At 57.0% G+C, this 16,886-nt stretch overlaps 1 protein-coding gene across 2 annotated transcripts in view; it reads right to left on the bottom strand.

Annotated features, from left to right (window-relative positions):
• The window catches only part of Plxnb1 (plexin B1), a 32,875-nt gene extending 17,691 nt beyond the window's left edge, over nucleotides 1–15,184 (bottom strand). Inside the window, exons 1-20 of one of the 2 annotated variants that reach the window (XM_052187177.1) lie at nucleotides 14,824–15,184; nucleotides 10,069–10,121; nucleotides 8,209–9,321; nucleotides 7,161–7,343; nucleotides 6,662–6,790; nucleotides 6,462–6,562; nucleotides 6,081–6,213; nucleotides 5,685–5,841; nucleotides 5,360–5,468; nucleotides 5,165–5,273; nucleotides 4,093–4,767; nucleotides 3,787–3,909; nucleotides 3,471–3,593; nucleotides 3,051–3,144; nucleotides 2,795–2,967; nucleotides 2,477–2,628; nucleotides 1,227–1,332; nucleotides 910–1,046; nucleotides 479–655; nucleotides 149–284 (exon numbers count right to left, since the gene is read on the bottom strand). In XM_052187177.1, the coding sequence (XP_052043137.1) occupies nucleotides 149–284; nucleotides 479–655; nucleotides 910–1,046; nucleotides 1,227–1,332; nucleotides 2,477–2,628; nucleotides 2,795–2,967; nucleotides 3,051–3,144; nucleotides 3,471–3,593; nucleotides 3,787–3,909; nucleotides 4,093–4,767; nucleotides 5,165–5,273; nucleotides 5,360–5,468; nucleotides 5,685–5,841; nucleotides 6,081–6,213; nucleotides 6,462–6,562; nucleotides 6,662–6,790; nucleotides 7,161–7,343; nucleotides 8,209–9,315 (3,924 nt within the window). In that variant the 5' untranslated portion in view covers nucleotides 9,316–9,321; nucleotides 10,069–10,121; nucleotides 14,824–15,184. Of the gene's footprint in view, nucleotides 1–148; nucleotides 285–478; nucleotides 656–909; nucleotides 1,047–1,226; nucleotides 1,333–2,476; nucleotides 2,629–2,794; nucleotides 2,968–3,050; nucleotides 3,145–3,470; nucleotides 3,594–3,786; nucleotides 3,910–4,092; nucleotides 4,768–5,164; nucleotides 5,274–5,359; nucleotides 5,469–5,684; nucleotides 5,842–6,080; nucleotides 6,214–6,461; nucleotides 6,563–6,661; nucleotides 6,791–7,160; nucleotides 7,344–8,208; nucleotides 9,322–10,068; nucleotides 10,122–13,749; nucleotides 13,835–14,823 lie in introns of those variants that run through there. The other variant, XM_052187178.1, reaches the window with a different exon arrangement.
• Between the last annotated feature and the right edge of the window lie 1,702 nt (nucleotides 15,185–16,886).

A 16,886-nucleotide genomic window follows, 5' to 3' on the forward strand; every position in this document is an offset into this window, starting at 1 on the left:
AGCCGTGAGGCTGAGCACAGGTGGGAAGTGCCTCCTTTGGTACCAACTACCCGTGGCGGCCCGTGGGTGAGGGGAGAGACGCCAGCCTGGTGCAAGCAGGAGAGGCTCATGGGTAATGCTATTGGATGATGGCTCTGGAGTCACATACTTTCTCAGGGACCACGTGGTGCTTCTGTCCAAGCCCCTGGCCATGCTGTAGCACTCTTGGGACCACAGTCACTCGGATTCTTGGCATCTGTACCACATCCAGATTCTGGCCACGGACCCATATCTCGCGTCCTCCACTGAAACACAGCCCAGGAGCCATTCATGACTTGCACAGCCCAGACCCAGCCAGCTCAGTCACAACCCTAAACTGGTTCATTCACGACCCATTCTGTCAACAGTAAGGAGTTCATAAGAACTCCATTCCCAGAACCCCACCCTCTCCTATTCTGAGAACTGCAAAGAACTTCCAGACATGCTTTGGGCCCCACACCTGAAGAAGCTCTTGGAGGGGCCCACTGAGGTGATGTTGGGGTCTGATGTATACTTGAATTGGCCGTGCTGAAGCCTCCGCTCAGTGGCCCCAAACAAGACAGTCACTGGAAGCTCGGCAGGCACAGGATATGGGCCGGTCTCACAGTGTAGCTGCTCAGACTGCTGCTCCAGGAGCCTGGGGTAAGGTAGAAGATAGGCCAGATCCAGGAGTGAGGCGCCCACTCAATCTGGGCTCACTCAGGTTCCTCACCCCATGAAGTCTCTACTGTGCAACTCTGAAAGCTGTACTCTACCACAGCCCAGGTTTCTGGAAAGCTGGCTAGAACCTCCTCGTGGGGCAGACTTAACCCACTCCACACTGGCTTTCCCCAGCATCCCATCTCCTCCCTGCAGTGTGTGGATTTTGTAGAACAAGCAAGGAGCCCTTACAAGTGGCAAGGCTGGTCTCCAACTACCACACGAATGTCCTCTAGCCGTCCAGTCAGCAGCTTAGAGCCATGCAGGGTGAGGCGGGTGCCTCCAGCTCTGGGGCCGCGGGCTGGGAAGATGGAGTTTACTTTCGGATCCTATGGGAAAGAAGATGGGGAAAGACAGACAACAACAACAAAAATCAGGATGACAGAAGCACCTCAGACAAATAAGGGAGCCTCCGGATGGGAAGTCTCATGAAGCCAAAACCAAACAGGCCGAGACACCCACAGAGGGAGAGGCCGACTGGCAGCTAGAGTGGTTTAGCATTCAGGCACCTGATAGGCAAAGCTGAACTCTGAGACACCGTGTCCTCTTCCAGGCACCTCCACAGCCACAGCGCCAGTCACCTCCTCCCCGCTGGATCCAGTGATGCACACGAGACTGTAGGCACAAGACAGGCAGGCACAGCAATTACCAGGCTGCACAGGTACCCCTTCAAGTGACCTGGCAGAGCCTCTGCCTGCCACACTGTCGGGTGTCTGCCCTCCCCACCTCCCTCTAGCTTTGAAAGCAAGCCTTAGCATCAGAGAAGCGACGCTCCTGGGTCAGACATTCAGGCACACCCTCTAGCAATGAGTGTGTTTCCTTGATGTGACTCGGGTTCACAAAGGAGCCCTGGAGGGCAGAGGAGCGTAAGAGAGCCTCACTAGCCACCCCCAAGTCTTCCCTACCACCGTGTGGTCAGCACCCACTTGCAAAGTGATGGGAACTTGATCTGATCCTCAACAAAAGATCCCTAAAAGCCTCTAGTCAGAAAGGGGGCGGACATGAGCAGTTGAAGGAAAGGCTGTTTCTTAGCCAGAAAACAGAAGCCTGGGGCATAGGAACTTCCAGAATGTTAAGTCTACAGTGGTTAACATTGTCACGGTCATACAAACACTGGCAAAACAGAACAAGTGGTGTGAAGTAGCCGGGGAGGCCCAGCCATAACACATTTTACACTCCATGAATCACTTCATAAGTTACCTAAGTCTGACGGTTCTAGAAATATTAATAGTGTGGAGGATCTGGAAGTCCTCAGTTACCAGCTGGAGGAAACGGGCATACTCCCGCAAAGTAACCCCTGTTTAAAATATGAATTATGGGGCTCTGCAGCAGTTCTGAAGGCAGAGAGGGGTTACCCTGATGTTGTGCCATGTTTGGGTCCTACTGCTTATGATCAGCTCCTGGGGGATGTCCTACACTCCCCCAGGCACTCTGGAGGTGTGCCACCACAGCCTCCTGAGAGCCCAGTCAGGGCAGGCCTTGGAGAGGTAGTAGAGAGGAAGTACATCTCAGAAGAGCCCCCAGCAAGCTCCAGGCAGTGATCCTGCCTGACAGACTAAAATGATCCCCAACCAGCCTGAGCCAAGGTTCTGCAGGTATACACAGGAAGCCAGAGTTCCAGGCCACGGTAACCCGGCACTAAGGCGCTGACACCATAATCAAAGACGGGAGAAAGGCAGGCAGACATGCGGAGGAAGGCGGTTCGAACAGGAAGCCATGCAGCCACAGAACCCTCAGAGGTTGCGCCCAGCCAGCCTACCTGTTAGAGACATCGTACTCCCCAACATCCACAGCACAGGGCACTCCAGCCACTCTGACCATGTCCAGGACATCCTGCACGTGTTGGCCCAGATTGGAGCCCCTGATAGTGACTCGGGTGCCTCCGTCTACAGGTCCAGTCAGTGGCTCCACCTGGTCCAGGACAAGAACCTTCACCTCTACTTACCTGTCAACCTCTGGGCTCTGAGGCAGCCCCAGTCTCCTATTTTGAGTTCCGTGCATACACGGTACCCACGGACATCCTCCCTCTAAGAGCAGCAGTGGGGAAGAGCGGGGACGCGCCAGCACCCCGACATACCGAGTGAATGAGAGGTGCGGGACACTGAGTGGCCACAGTCTCCGCTTCGTTACAGGCTTCCCGGGCTACACAACGCGGACGCTCCCCCTCGCACCACACACAGTCGTACTGAGGCATGGCAGTTTGGCAGCGGCTGCAGTCCCCATGTCCCACAGAGCAGTCATATAACACCACTAGAGACAGCAGGGATGAGCTGTAACACAGAGGCCCAGTGGAGCCCGGATACCGCCAGCCTGCCCTGCCCTAGGCGGCTTACCATGCAGCCCATCGGCACTGTCCACGCGCAGACCACCCGCCCATCGCAGGAACAGCCCCACCTGCAGTTCTGGCTTCAGAGCTTCATAGCTGAACTGGAGGAACAGGAGTGAAGTCAGAGTCTAGAGTTTGGGCCAGGCCTGGGGTGTGGCTCAGAGAAAAGACCAAAGTGACTAGTTAAGGGAGCAGAGTCTCGGGTCAGAATTGGAACTCAGGGATCCTAGGGCGAAAGGGCAGGAGATCAGCGATAGAACTGGAATACAGAAACCCCCGATGAGAGACAGGGACCCCACGAGGCATATGGCCCAGTGGGGGTGCCCATCTACTGTCCAGCATCAAAGCTTGGCCTGTGACAAGTTCATAGAGCTGAGGCTAAGAACCCGGCCTGTGGCCAGTGTTTATGCCCACCCACGGTCCATACCTGGTGCTGTTGGCACTTTACGTGGCACCAGGTGTCTGGAGGTGGTTCACACTCCACCTGGGCCTCCACGGCCACCTCGAGACCCTCCAGCTCTAGCACGCACTCACTGCTCCTTGGGCCATCCTGGGGACAGAGGACATGCTGTTCAGGAACTCTGAGAAGCTGGGCCCTGTGGGCCACAGTACAGTACAGCCCAAGTAGGACAGGAAAGCTAGGGCTGACGATGTCTTCCTCCTGCTTCCTATGACTTGGGTAGACTCTGTCAAGTGGCCAAGCAGCTTGAAGGGCAAGCTGTTCGCTGGAAAGGCAGACACACCTGGAAGAGCCACAGGTTCCGGCCTCGAAGCTGGACTTGGCGTTCCACATGGACAGGTATCAGCAAGGAGCCCTGGACAGTCTCCACACAGGGGCAGGAGCTCACCCTCTGATTCGCCTCTCCCTGCAGGCACCAAGGGTGAGGCAGTCTGTGGCCCCCACCCTGACCACCTCAATCCTCCGCTACCTTGCTTGGCTCCATGGCAATGCTCTATCCTCACCCCCCCCCAAAGGAGACTCCCAGGGCGAGCGAATGGCTGTGTCTTCCCCTCCCCTCCCGAGGCCTCCTTCCTGGGCTGGACCTCACCAGCTCCCAGAGCCCGGGGGTGTCGTACTGGTAGTCGAGGCTGGACAGGAGGATGAGGGGGGCAGGAGGGCCCTCGTGCTCTGCTGAGTCTCCATCACCTGAGAGGAGTGTGGAAGTGGAGAAGGCGGGCGTGTCACCCCCCATCCACTCATCCGCCTCGGGCAGCTCGCCGCCTCCTTTGGTGAGCCAATCCAGAACGGGCTTCATGGAGCCAGTGGCCCCTGGGAAAGTGGTGTCTGGAGCAGTGCCAGGGGGCTGGTCCAGAGCCACGGTGGAAGGCAGAGCCTCAGGGCCAGGCTCTGCAGGGGACACTGCGGCTGCATCTGAGGGGAATGGGTAGGAGGCCAAGAGGTCCTCAGGTGTGGTCAATGGTTCCAAGCCAGTGGGGGCGGGGACAGTGGTTCCAGGTATGGTAGGGAGGTTGGGAGGGAGGGGCTTCTCATGGAAAGGTAATTCTGTGGAAGTAGGGGAAAGTATGGGGCCAGGACCTGCCCACGGGCCCCAGAGGCTGAGCCGGGATGGCTTGGCTCCGGGTAGGACATCTGAGGCTGTGGAGGGAGCCCTAGGCTCTACTGGGAAGCTGTTGGGAGTAGGAGTGACTGTGGCTTTGGGGACTGTGGGTGGGAAAGGGGTGAGTGCATCCCTTGAAGGAGGGATTAGGGGGAGGAGTGGGCTCTGAAGGGGAAGGCCAAGACAGACAGGAAGGCCACTCAGCAGGCAAGGGCAGGGCAGCAGGCAAGGGTATGTTAACAGGGAAAAAGACCAAGGAAAGAGAAACAAAAACATCCCGTTAATTCTCTAAAGCAGAAACACAGAGGGCAGGCTCTGGGGGTCTGTGCTGAGGTGAGGAACCAAGCCACACCTCTTGCCTCTTAGCTTAAATGTCCTCCCCAAAACAGATGGGATGGACAAGCCACCATTCTCCAGTGAATCTGTCACACAGCAGCTGGGGTGCTCAGGACAGAGCTTCACAGGAGGCTGGCAGGCACACAGATCCAGGCCATTAGAAAACCCTCACCCTGGGAACCCACAGCTCCACCCTCAACATGCCTCATCCCAGAGACCAGCTAACCTGTTGGCTTGCCACCATAGGCCCAGCGTCACATGAGGCCTTGTGCGTGCACAGCTGCTGCCACACACACCAGTTACAGCCCCAGCGGCTGCTCACACAGGCCCGGCACCTGCGCACAGTGCAGTCAGTCAGTCAAGAAACAGAGACCGCTGTAAGGGAGCCCAGAATCGAGGACAGGAAAGATAAGGAACTCACGGTGCAGACGGGGAAAACTCAGTAACCGCCATGCAGTCATAGAAGGAGAGGGAGGTGCTGGCGATCACCACAGCCCCAAACCTGAGCTCCACATTCACAGAGATATGGTCTGCAAAATGAGGGAGAGCACCAGAACTGAGGAGTGGGAAGGGCTGGGGACCCACATGGAATAGGCCGGCGACTAGGGTCCTGGAGCCAGTAAGGGGACTCGGAGCATATCCAGGACTACTTCTGGAGTCATTTCTCATCCCAGTGAGACCTCTTAGAGCAAGATGGAAGCAGGGTGGGGCCCCCGGGTCCAGGGCTGGCCCCTTCTCTCACCCACCGGCTCCTCTCTGCAGCACTGGGGCCTCACTAGGGTCTGGGGAGGGACACATCACACCAGAACTGGTCAGCAGAGCAGGGCTCTGTCGGTCTCCAAAGTAGCAGAAATATGACTCCCCGGGCCAGAGAGATGGCAGACCTGGCACCGACAGGAAAACCTACCGAGAAAACCAAGGGCACACTTTGGGCACCATTGCGTAGTGGGCTTCAAGTACAGGCTGGCGCTGGCATCCCTCACAAACACCCCCTGGCCTTGACTGATAACAGAGAAATCCAAGGCCCAAGAGAAATGGCTGAGCAAGGACGTGTGGTATTTGATGCAATGACACAAAATCCAAGGTCTCCATCCATCTCCACAGCTCTCCCCGCTGGGGCCCCTCCCACTCTGGTCACTCACCTCCCTCTTCTCTTCCCGACTGATGTTGGCAGGGCTCACGGCCACCACTCGAAGACAGCTCCGTTCTGACTGGAAGCTCCACAGCCACTGCTCTGAGCCCTGGGCCCTTGTGCACTCCGACCGGCGACTACACCTAAGAAGAACCAGCATGTGACTGTGACCCTGGGGCAGTCACCGAGATCTCACAGAGCAGAGACATCTCTCGTCCCGAGGCCATCCTGGTCACAGCCCTCACCTGGAGTTGATACCAGGCTCTTGTGGCTGCTATGCCCTGAGCAGGGGATAAGGGGCTGGGTGTCAATGGTCGAGGTCAAGAATCATGTGTGTATAAGGTCGTTATGGAGGCACAAGCCCAGGTCGGGGATTTGGTAGAACACTAACCTGCCCAGGAGCACACACCATCCGCAATACGGGTCCCTGTGAGCAAGGCAAGAGTCACAGTCCAGGTGCTGAGCACAAGGGGCCACTGGAACCTTCACAAGCTGTGACAGCAAAGAGGACCTGAGGCTGGCAATCCGAAAGCCAGTGCCTGCCCAGAGACCCCTCCCAGCAGTCACCCCCGGCCTGTGCCCAGGACTTACAGTAGTCTGAGTTGCTACGTAGAGATGCTCAAAGGTACCATCAAAGGTAAGATCTCTGTTCACAGGAGACCCCGGCTGGATGCTCTGTCTGGAGTACGGGGCAACACTCCTCCCAGGGCCTAAGTAGACCTAAGATGAAAGGCCACAGGCCTGGCACCAAGCCCAAAGCCACAAACTCAAGACCTTCCTCCACTTAGAACTGAAACAATTTACAAATAAGAACTTTCTCTTTGGACAGGTGGGGGGAGGCAGTCTTTAATACTTGTACTCTGGAGGCAGAGAGAAGCAGATTTCTGTGAGTTTGAGAACAGCCTGGTGGTCCAGATGTATTCCAGGCAAGACAGGTTATTGCAACCAGCCTTGGGTAAGGTTTATATGTACATGAGGGGAATCACAAGTAAATACCACCCAACCCTCGGAGGAGTGGCACAGACAGCTGGGTGACAAGTAACATGTCACATGTCGCACCTCCCAGCCTCAGAACTTCCTAAGGGCATACCCTATGCAACTGTCCTTGACTGTCACCCAGGAAGGCAATAGTATGTCCGTCCTCCACGGTGACAGCCACAGCTGTTAGCTGAACCCCTGGCAGCTCCAGAATTGGTGTGGCTTCCAAAGGGACACAGCTGACCATGGGACTGGGTGTGTGGTCCGAGCCACACGGAAAAGCATCCGGGGTGTCCTACGGGTAGCAAAAAGCATCACTGAGACCCTGCCTGGATAATCTCCCGACATAGCCACGCTCCCGGCCCCGGTCTTTGCCAGCCGTCCTGACGGACCTCCCTTCGCAGGATGTTCCTGCGGCCTGCTTCTCAGCCCTTTCCTCAGTGCACTCCCATCCCGAGTTTCCAGTGGTACCATCTCCTCTTTCGCCCCCACCTTGTCTCTGGCCCCGTCTTCTGCCATCCCCTTTCTGGAAGCTAATTCCTCCAGCAGCTCCACTTAATGCTTTCTCCTGAGCCCTGCCCTAAAGGCCTCAGAGCTCAGCTCCTGCTCCGTTCCCAGCCCACTTGCCTGGACCCTCTGTACCACTGACCCAGTGAACCCTGGGCCATCTCTGGGCCCTCCTAGGCTTGAGCCGAATGCCATCCTTACCTTTTTCTTTTGCTCTAATGCTCACTCCTACATTCGACCCTTATTACCCTAGAGCCCCAAACACTCTCTTAGCTGACTTCTATGAAGTCACTTCTTTTTATTATAGACTTACTTATTTTATAAATGAGTGCACTGTCACTGTCTTCAGACACAACAGAAGAGGACATCAAATCCCATTACAGATGGTTGTGAGCCACCAGTGGTTGCTGGAAACTGAACTCAGGACTTCTGGAAGAGCACTCAGTGCTCTTAACCACTGAGCCATCTCTAGTCCCCCAAGTCACTTCTTTAGCAACCTGACTCAAGCCCACACCTGTACTGCTCCCTGCCTAGAGGCTTCTTCTTGCTTAGGTCTAAAGAAAGCACCTAACACCTGTCATGAGAGCCACCCTACTTACTCCCAGCTCCCCAGACTTTCTGGGCAGGTGCCTGGCGGCCAGTGCCTAACTCACCACTGGTAGTTGTGCACAGTCTGAAAGGACATCATATGCAATGTCAGCGACCTTGGTCCCGTTCTCAGCACGGCCTTCCCGGGTGTAACAGGCATCTCGAGTATGATTAGCAAGCTGGTCTATCTCATCCAGGGGGAAGGCACAGAGTACAGAGGTTCCAGATGCCCCAGAAGACGCTGACAGCGGCCAATCCACAGTGGGAGGAGCCACCGAGGAGAAAGCTGCGAAGAGTACTTCCCCACGGGCCACCTCCTGGGATGTGGCTACAGCTGCAGCCTGGATAAGACCGTAGCGACCGCCCTGGCAGGCCAGGGGCAGTTCCACGTAAGAGTAGTAATGTTGGTCCTGAAGGCACACTCGGGACACATAGGCACGGAAAGCTCTAGAAGGGGCCTTCAGGTCTCGCCTCAAGAACAGGAAGTAGGCACTGGCCCCACGTACAAAGGCACTCACGAAGTGGTGGCTGTACTCGGAGAGGCGGCCCACTGCCAGCTTGGCTGTTTCTTCATAAGAGAAGGCAGCTTGGGGGTCTGGTGGTCGCAAGGCTCGGGTTGTAATGGGAGGAATCCCACCCCCTACGCCCCTGCTGGTGTACCCCCGGCCCACAAACAGGAGGGGCTCCCCTGCCAATCCCTGGGCCACCAGTCCCACTGTGCTGACTGCAGGGTCATTTGCAGCCACATACTGGGTGTCCCCAGGTCGCTCTGGCCGTAGCAGCAGCTGCCTGATATGTCCCAGCCTCCGTAGCTCACAGATGCCCTGGTGAACGCTCCCACACACCACCAGAGCCTCTGGGCTCACCAGGAGCAGCTGGTTAGGGTTGTTAGTAGGCTGGGCTTGGGGACACTCATCAGGTATGACAGGTGGCAGGCAATCCCGGCTATCATTCACAGGGCCTGTGGACACCACGGCTTCCAGCTGCAGCCCAGGGCTCAGCTGGTACAGGACGTTGGTGGCCCCTACATAGAGAGTGCCTGTGGTGGGGTCCCTTGCCAAGTGTTGTAGATGCGTGCCATTGGCAGTGAACGCAGCTGGCAGAGGGGACTGCAGGGTGACGACACACCCAGCCCAGAACACCTGGAGAAGAACTGTGCCGAGGACAGACATGGTCACCTGGCAGAGAGAAGGGTTGGGCAAGACTCAAATGGCCAGCAAGGTACTCGGAAGCCACTGCGAAGGGACAGGACTGTGGCACTGATGGCCAAAATGCTCCTCTAACCTGGGCTACTCAGAGAGTCCTAGTATTCACTAGGCCCAGATGCCCGGGGTTATCCCAGATCTACAGCTCCCCGGCAGACACAGGAGAGACAGCCCTTGGGCTCTTCAACCTCACCCCTTCCCTGTAGGCTCTCTGCTCTCAGGGGACCTGTACCTGCCCATACTCCACCCTAGCTCCACACTCAATCTTGTTCCTTCTAAACCCTGCTCTCTGAGTCAAGTGGGGTGACAAGGTCTCAGAGGAGGGCAAGGGCCCCCTCTATTTGGACAATGAATTCCTGGGTAGGATTAGGAAGTCTTATAGACCACCTGCATGAAGCAAGAGTTAGGTGCAGGATGCACACCTTTGATCCCATCACTTGGGAGGCAGAGCAAGTGTATCTCTGTGAGTTCGAGACCAGCCTGGTCCACATGGCAAGTTCCAGGACCACCACATAGAAAGACCTTGTCTCAAAACAACAACACAAGCAAGAAAAGTATTGGACGCAGGAGCTTGCAGGCCAGGAGTCCAGAAGGTGATAACCAGAGGACCAACATGCCATGCTGGTGGGGAATGAAGGCTAATAGACAGGGCCCCACACTGGGGACCCTGGGCTGCAGGGAGAGTCACACTGTTCCCCGCTGGGGTGAAGTTTGGCTCACCTGGCAGGGCCGGCTGGATCAGTAGATATCAACATGACCTGAGCAGGAGTCACCTAGCCATTGGGGGGAGGGGGGAAAACAGAGTATGAGACTGGGGGCTGGGCTGCAGGCACCGAGAGCCCTGGACTCCCCTCCCCACGACCCAGTCTGCCTGTGGAGCCCAGCCCAGCTTGGCCCTCGGCCACCAAACACATTCCATAGAGGACGCCTCCTCAGAGCCCACACGAGGAGGGGGAGGGCAGCAGAGCCAGGCACCCGAGGGGCCTGGGAAAGGTCAACTAGAAAGGAGCCCCATGGCCATCTGGGCCCAGTCAGGCCCCCAGCACCGCTGTCCTTTCTCAGTATTCTTCCCATCTTTCCCTTCCTCTGTTCAGCCCTGTCAAGGCTTTAAACCATTCACACAAGCCACAGGCCACCCTAACCAAACAGGTACACACACACACACACACACACACACACACAAAGATCTATGTATACCACCTACCCTGAATGCATACAACTGCACACAAACACAGGAGCACTTGCACATCCAGATACACAGCAATGCATGCAGACGGGAACCTACACACCCAGTAGACGCATACACGCAAACATAAACATGGCACCTAGGGCACACTATCCATGTTCAGACACCACATGATGAGTCATACGAATCTCCGCCCCCTACAGACGTTGCCCAGCCACTCGGACCCACCCACCAGAGACAGACACACACCACCCACATTAGATTCCAGCACATACAGACTCACGCACACTCCCTGGCTCCACCACTAAGTCCTAGAAAGCTGTGGCAGGTAGGCTATCTCCCGGAATGTTCTCTCCTGCAGGTTGTAGAGTCAGAACCCAGAATGCAGTATGAGTGGTGGGCTGGGGACTCTGAGGAAGCGGTCAAGCCTGCTTGTACCCTGCAGCCTCGGGACCAACCCTAGGACCTCTCCAGACTTTTGAGTACCTGCTTTCTTCCTTTGCAGACTAAGGCTCCTAAATCCCAAACCAAAGTAACTATGGCAACGCTACCTTTCCCATACTCCAGTGGTCCTCAAGCAGGAGCATGGAGTTTGGTTATGGGACAAACTATTCTACACTGAGAAACACTTTCCCCTCCTTGTGCCCAGGCCACACTGCCCAGGCCCTCCCTCCACCTAGCTGCCAGGCTGTCTATGTGGAAGATTCCCAGAGTTCCCTTCTTTGCCCCTGGATTGGCCCATGTATCAGAGGCCTCCGCAAAGCGCTCCTGCGGCTGCCCTATCATAAGCTGGCTGGGCACAAGGCTAAGAGGAAGGGCCAGCAGCCTGGTGTGAGCAAGGGCGCTGTGGTCACAGCCCAGTGGGAGCAGGGGGCCATGGCCACCGCCTGGCTGGGCACAGCTCCCAAAATAGCTTGGGGGTTTCCATTTTTAGTGTGCAGAGAACAGGGCAGCTCTATGGGAGCAGGAACAAGGCTGCCTCTGTTTGCCACCCAAGGGGGTGGGAGGGAAGAGGCTGCAGGGAAAGTCTTGAACCCAGCCAGAAGCCCAGGACTGTGGTAAGGCCAGGCTACTAAAAAGCCCCCCACCTTGTTTCCAAGGGATAGAGAGACTGAGTTTCTTCCTCTGGAAGAGCAGAAGCCACCTCTGGCTCTCTGCTACTGCCTAACTCTCTGCCACCACCTTGGGCCACAGATGGGCCTTGGGCACAGATGGGCCTTGGGCACAGGGTCCCACAGTGAGACCAGCACTTGCTATTTCATTAGCTTGTAAATATTTGCTCAGTGCCTACTGCATGCCAAAGTTTCTCAGCCTCAAGGGGCAGTAACAAAGCCACTCCCCAAACTGAAGTTGAGGAGAACAGACAGAGAAATGCGAGGGCTCAGAAAAGCTCAGCGCACAGGTCAGAGGTCAATAGGGCTACATACCACGGGCAGGGAAGGACAAAAGAGAGTGACAGTTCTCTCCTCTACCCTAGCACACAGATGTCCCTGAACCCACGCCACAGAGGCGTCTCTAGTCCCTACAATCTATGAGGACCTCACTGGAATTTCTTTAAACAAGTGGAGTGCACACACTCCGGATTTTGGGGTACCCTCAGGCTGGAGAAAGGTCAAAACCCTCTCCCCTACACCCTCCCCCATACATGCCCCTCGTTCCTGCCTAAACTGTAGGCCTGTTCTTCCATCCCTCCCTGCCATCACAAGAGCTGTTCCCTCAGCTTGGAATGCCCACTCCCTCGGTCTCCCATTACCTCCCACGCCCTGCCATCACCTCCCTGGGGAGCCTTCCTAGGCCTCCCAGGCTTGGGAGGAGGTAACCCAGTGTGGTGGTAGATGAAATGGACACACCCAGCTACCAGCCTGACCTATCTATCCTGCTCTTCCTTGGGCTCTGAGACTCAGATTGCCTATTAGTGTGGGAGGGGAGGATGGATTGCTCTGCCGAGTTAATGTAGTGGAGGGTACCTGGCACGAATGGGCCCCAAGACCCCAAGATCGTTTTTCTTCTGTTCCATCCTCCCACTCCAGACAGGAGCTCTTTAAAGGCACGGAGTCCTCGCTTTTAATTAAAAGGCCCCGGCAACCGGCAGACCCAGTGCAGAGCAGGTTCCCTACATGGGGAATGAGCCCCCCTTTCACTGCCAAGGAGCTTCAGTCTCTCTACCCAGGAGGGGTAATATGGAGCTCACACACCGCCTTCCAGGCCTCCTGGCCTCTCAAAAGGCAAGGAATTGGCCCAGTTTTATTAATGATCAGGACTAGGGCTTATTTGGAGCCAAGCCTCACGTCCCTAACTTGCACTGCCAGTATCTCCTCCCTACACCCCACATCTCAGGCTGTCCAGGCTCATCGCCAAAGTCTAACTAACTCTGCCTGTGCCCAGGCCTGCCCCACAGGCCTCTTCAGAACCCACACTCCCTGAAATCCTGAGGCAAGGCCCAAGACTGATTGCCTGACTTCTGTAGAGGGCAAGCACCACCTAACCCCTTCTTGCAGCTGTTCTCACAACCAAGAGAACTCACAAATTCAGCCCTTCCACATCTGCACTTGTCCGGGAGTTGGAGAAAACTGGCCTTCCCTTTCTGAGCACTGCCACCCACACCCCGCCCCTGTCCCAGTAACCACTTAAAAAGGAAGAGTTACTTTTTGACAGTGAAGTGGTGCACACTGCACACCTGCTTTCTGGATGTTGAGTAGGGTACAAGACACCCGCCATAAATTAAGGCGCTCATCATGCACTGGCTGGGTGTGTGGGTGCCAAGACAGAGTCCCAGTGTTAAGAGGCTCGTGGTCCTCCTTTGTCAGTCTCAGCCTGAAGGGTCTGTTATCCTATGGGGAAGTCTCCACTTCCCTGCTTCGGCTCATCCTCAACCCTCCTCCCTCCACCGCGCCCACGGGACAAAGACCCCACCAGTGGCCCAGGGAGGGCGGGGAAGGGGCCGGCCGGTCCCGACGGCAGCGGTGGCGGCAGCGAGGAGGGGGCGCGGGAGGAGCAGCTCCACCTCCTCTGTCTCCCAATCGCGTTACAGGCGGTGCCGCCAGAGTTTGCCTTCGCGCGCGCGAGTGTGGTCCCAACTCTGAGGACCGAAGCCGCCCACCACACTCCACTCTGGCTGCCCGTGCCCAGCGGGATCGAGGCCTCGGGCCGTCCCACCCGGGTGCGCGCGGCTCTCGCCGGCGCCCCGCCTTCCCTGCCCAAGTCCCGCAACTCACCGCCCGACCCTCCTGCGGGATGCGCGCGGCGAGGCGTCCGCCCGCAGCTCCGTGCTAACTCGGATCTGCGCGCGGCGGCCTTCCCTCCTCTCGGAGGTGGGTCTGGCGGAGCCGCAGCTGTTACCCGGAGACCGAGGGGCGGAAAAAACTGCGCCCGCCGCCCGCCCCTCCCGCCGCGGCGCTGCCTCCACTGGGAACAAAGGAGACAAAGCCGCGTCGGCCGGCCCGGGCTCCGCTCCTTCCACCCCCCCCACCCCCCGCCCGTCGGGCCGCCCTCCCCCCGCGCGCCGCCCGGACCAGGCCGGAAGCAGCCGGGAGAACGGGGTACGCGGCCCCAGCCATCCAGGACCCCGCATTCCGGTCCCGCGGGATCCGAGTTTGTGAATGGCCTGGGGGGGGGGGTGATCAACCCCTCTCATTAAATGGGGGCTGCAGCACCGGGGCGGTAGCCATGGCAACACAGACGTGTAGTGCGAGGAGCCTAGCCGGGAGCGTGGGCGGTCCGCCCCGCCCAGCCAGGCCTCACCTGCGCGCCGCTTAGGACCCAGAGGCTGCGGCCACGGTTGCGAGCCTTGCACCCGGGCATTGAGCTACAGCACAGGAGCCTTTCCCTGTCCTGCCAGAGTTCGAGGGACTTGTGCCTCACACCTGCTCTACCCGTTCCATAACCACCATCTTCACTATCCGCAACGCACCTCGCCCGGAGCCCCTCATTCTTTTTTAGATGCCGGCCCCTGCGGCCATCCTCCCCGCAACTTTCTTCACCAGGTCTCCTAGGCGCCAGCTTTCTCCTCTTCTCACCTGGCCCTGCCCACCTTTCCTTCTTTCAGTACCCAACACCACCCAACCTCTCCTTCCGGCCCCCACCCCTGGCTGTTTGAAGAGAGCCCGGGCTTTGGACCTGAGTTTGCGCCATCACTAAGCCATGTAATCTGACACCCCTCCACCCCGCATTTTGCTCACTGACAAGTATGGGGTGATACCACCAGAGCTGGGCTGTGGGAGCAGGGCATACTGGCTGCGAGGTGCAGAAGAACTAAGGTCTTGTTTCCTTCCCTCCTCCATGGCCTGTACCTGGAGCCAAGCAGAAGTCAGAAGCCTCGAGCAAGTCTGGACTCCCTCCTTGGAAAACACCAGGGTCTTCCAGGGAAGGAAACCCTGGGCAGAGGTTCTCTCCTGAGGACAGGACGGCTTAGGCAGGGGCCGTTCACACCCGGGCTTGCCAAAGGCAATCTGTGGAGCCAGGACCTGACCCATCCGGAGGGCTTTTGAAGGACTTTGGCTCAAGGCCATTGGCATAATGACCAGAAAGGCGAAATCTGCACATACGTCACCTGGAAGCCTCTAAGGTTAGAGGACTCTAAATTGGGGACGCCCCAGGCTTCCGTATCTGCCGCTTCACTAAGGGCTGATGCTAGGTTACCCTCAGACTCCCATGGGGGGGGGGGGGGAAGGTGCTGGCTTGATTTATGTCAACTTGACAGAAGTTTGAGTTATCTGAAGGAGAGAGCTTCAGTGGGAAAAAAAAAATCTCTCCATAAGATACCCCTGTAGGGCATCTTCTTAATTGTGTTTGACAGGGGAGGGCCCAATCCATTGAGGGTGGGGCCACCCCTGGGCTGGTGGCCCTGGGTTCTGTAAGGAAGCACACTGAGCAGTAAGCGGCAGCCCTCCATGAGGTTCTGGCCCTGCTTGAGTTCCTGTCCTGTCCTGTCCTGTTCCTGTCAGTGATTAACAATGAGGTGGATGCTTAAGCCAAATAAACCCTTTCCTCCCCAACTTGCTTTTTGGTCACAGTATTTCATTGCAACAGAAACTAATTAAGACACGGTCCTTTAGCTCATATGCCTGCTTTTCAAAACACCCCTCTCTTAGGCCTCAGTCTTCCTCTTCTTCCTCCAACCCCACTCTGGGGCTTTGAGCACCCGACCCCAGTCACATAGCACCTTGCCAGTACCATCATGACAACCCTTCCCTGACACTCCAACTGTCACCTCGGCACTCCAGCTCCTTTCCCCCCACCCCCACCCCAACCCTCTAACCTCATGCTCCACAACCTTCCCAAACTAATCCCACCCCCACCCCCACCAACTAGGACAGTCTGCATCCCTCAATTATGTTGGCCTCCCTACTTCTGCACCATGTGGGAGCCCCTTTCTTGTTCAGGGAATCCTCTCCCCGGAAACCCACTTACTCAACCGCATGCCGGACAGAACAGCTTCCACGCTAGAGGGAGGCCTGGCCTCAACTCTACAGCCTTCGTCACCTGCACACGCATCCAGTGCTTCCTGGCCCTTCCGGGTATGAGCACCCTTGGGTGCCGGGCTTGTCTCATTCTCAGGGAACTACTGTGTAACAATAAGTGACCAAGAGATTAGCTTCTCAGAGGTTCAAAGAACTTAGGAGCCATTTTCGGGCCACACTTGCTGTTTAGGAATGAGCAGAGCCAGCATCCGAGGGCAGAGAGCACTGCTGTGGGAAAGACTCTGGCTTCACGGGGGCAAACAAGCTCCCCATGGAAGGAAGCCTACAGCTGTGGTGCGCTTCGGTGGGGTGCCCTCTGGGGGGAGGCTGTTAGACTGACTCCACTACCGGTCTCAGCACAGAGCAACACACCACAAATTCTGTTTACATAAGGCCACCTACGCCATTTAGCAGAGGAGGTCAAGGGTCACTGTTCCCTCAGAAGAGAGAGGTCAAGGTTCTCAGGGCAGTCCATTTCCCTATTTCACTGGTCCCTTCCTCTGTCTCCACACTGCTGCCAGCGAAGGCCTGAACCACGCCCATGCCTTTTTTGAGGGTCCCACGTTGCATGGACAGGACTTTGTATTAGGGATACGCAGACCAGCATGGACCTGGAACGATGGCCCCCAGTCTCTTCCCCATCCCACGGCAGAAAGCCAAGCACCAGGCTACCTTCTACTCACTAGAGCGCACACACAGGGAGGCCCAACAAGCAGAGGGCAATTGTGTCAGGATACTCTGAGTGAGAACCCAGGGCTAACTTCCTCTGGCAGTCCTGAGTTAGGACCACTAGGAGATGAGAAAGGAACTAAAGGGGATGAGCCCTCACTCCAGGCTGAACCCCAAGTCCCGGACTTCTGAGGTCAATGATAAAACCCAGTGTGATATAAATA

The sequence above is a fragment of the Apodemus sylvaticus genome, chromosome 7 (genome assembly GCF_947179515.1).
Source record: "Apodemus sylvaticus chromosome 7, mApoSyl1.1, whole genome shotgun sequence".
NCBI classification, from domain to species: domain Eukaryota; kingdom Metazoa; phylum Chordata; class Mammalia; order Rodentia; family Muridae; genus Apodemus; species Apodemus sylvaticus.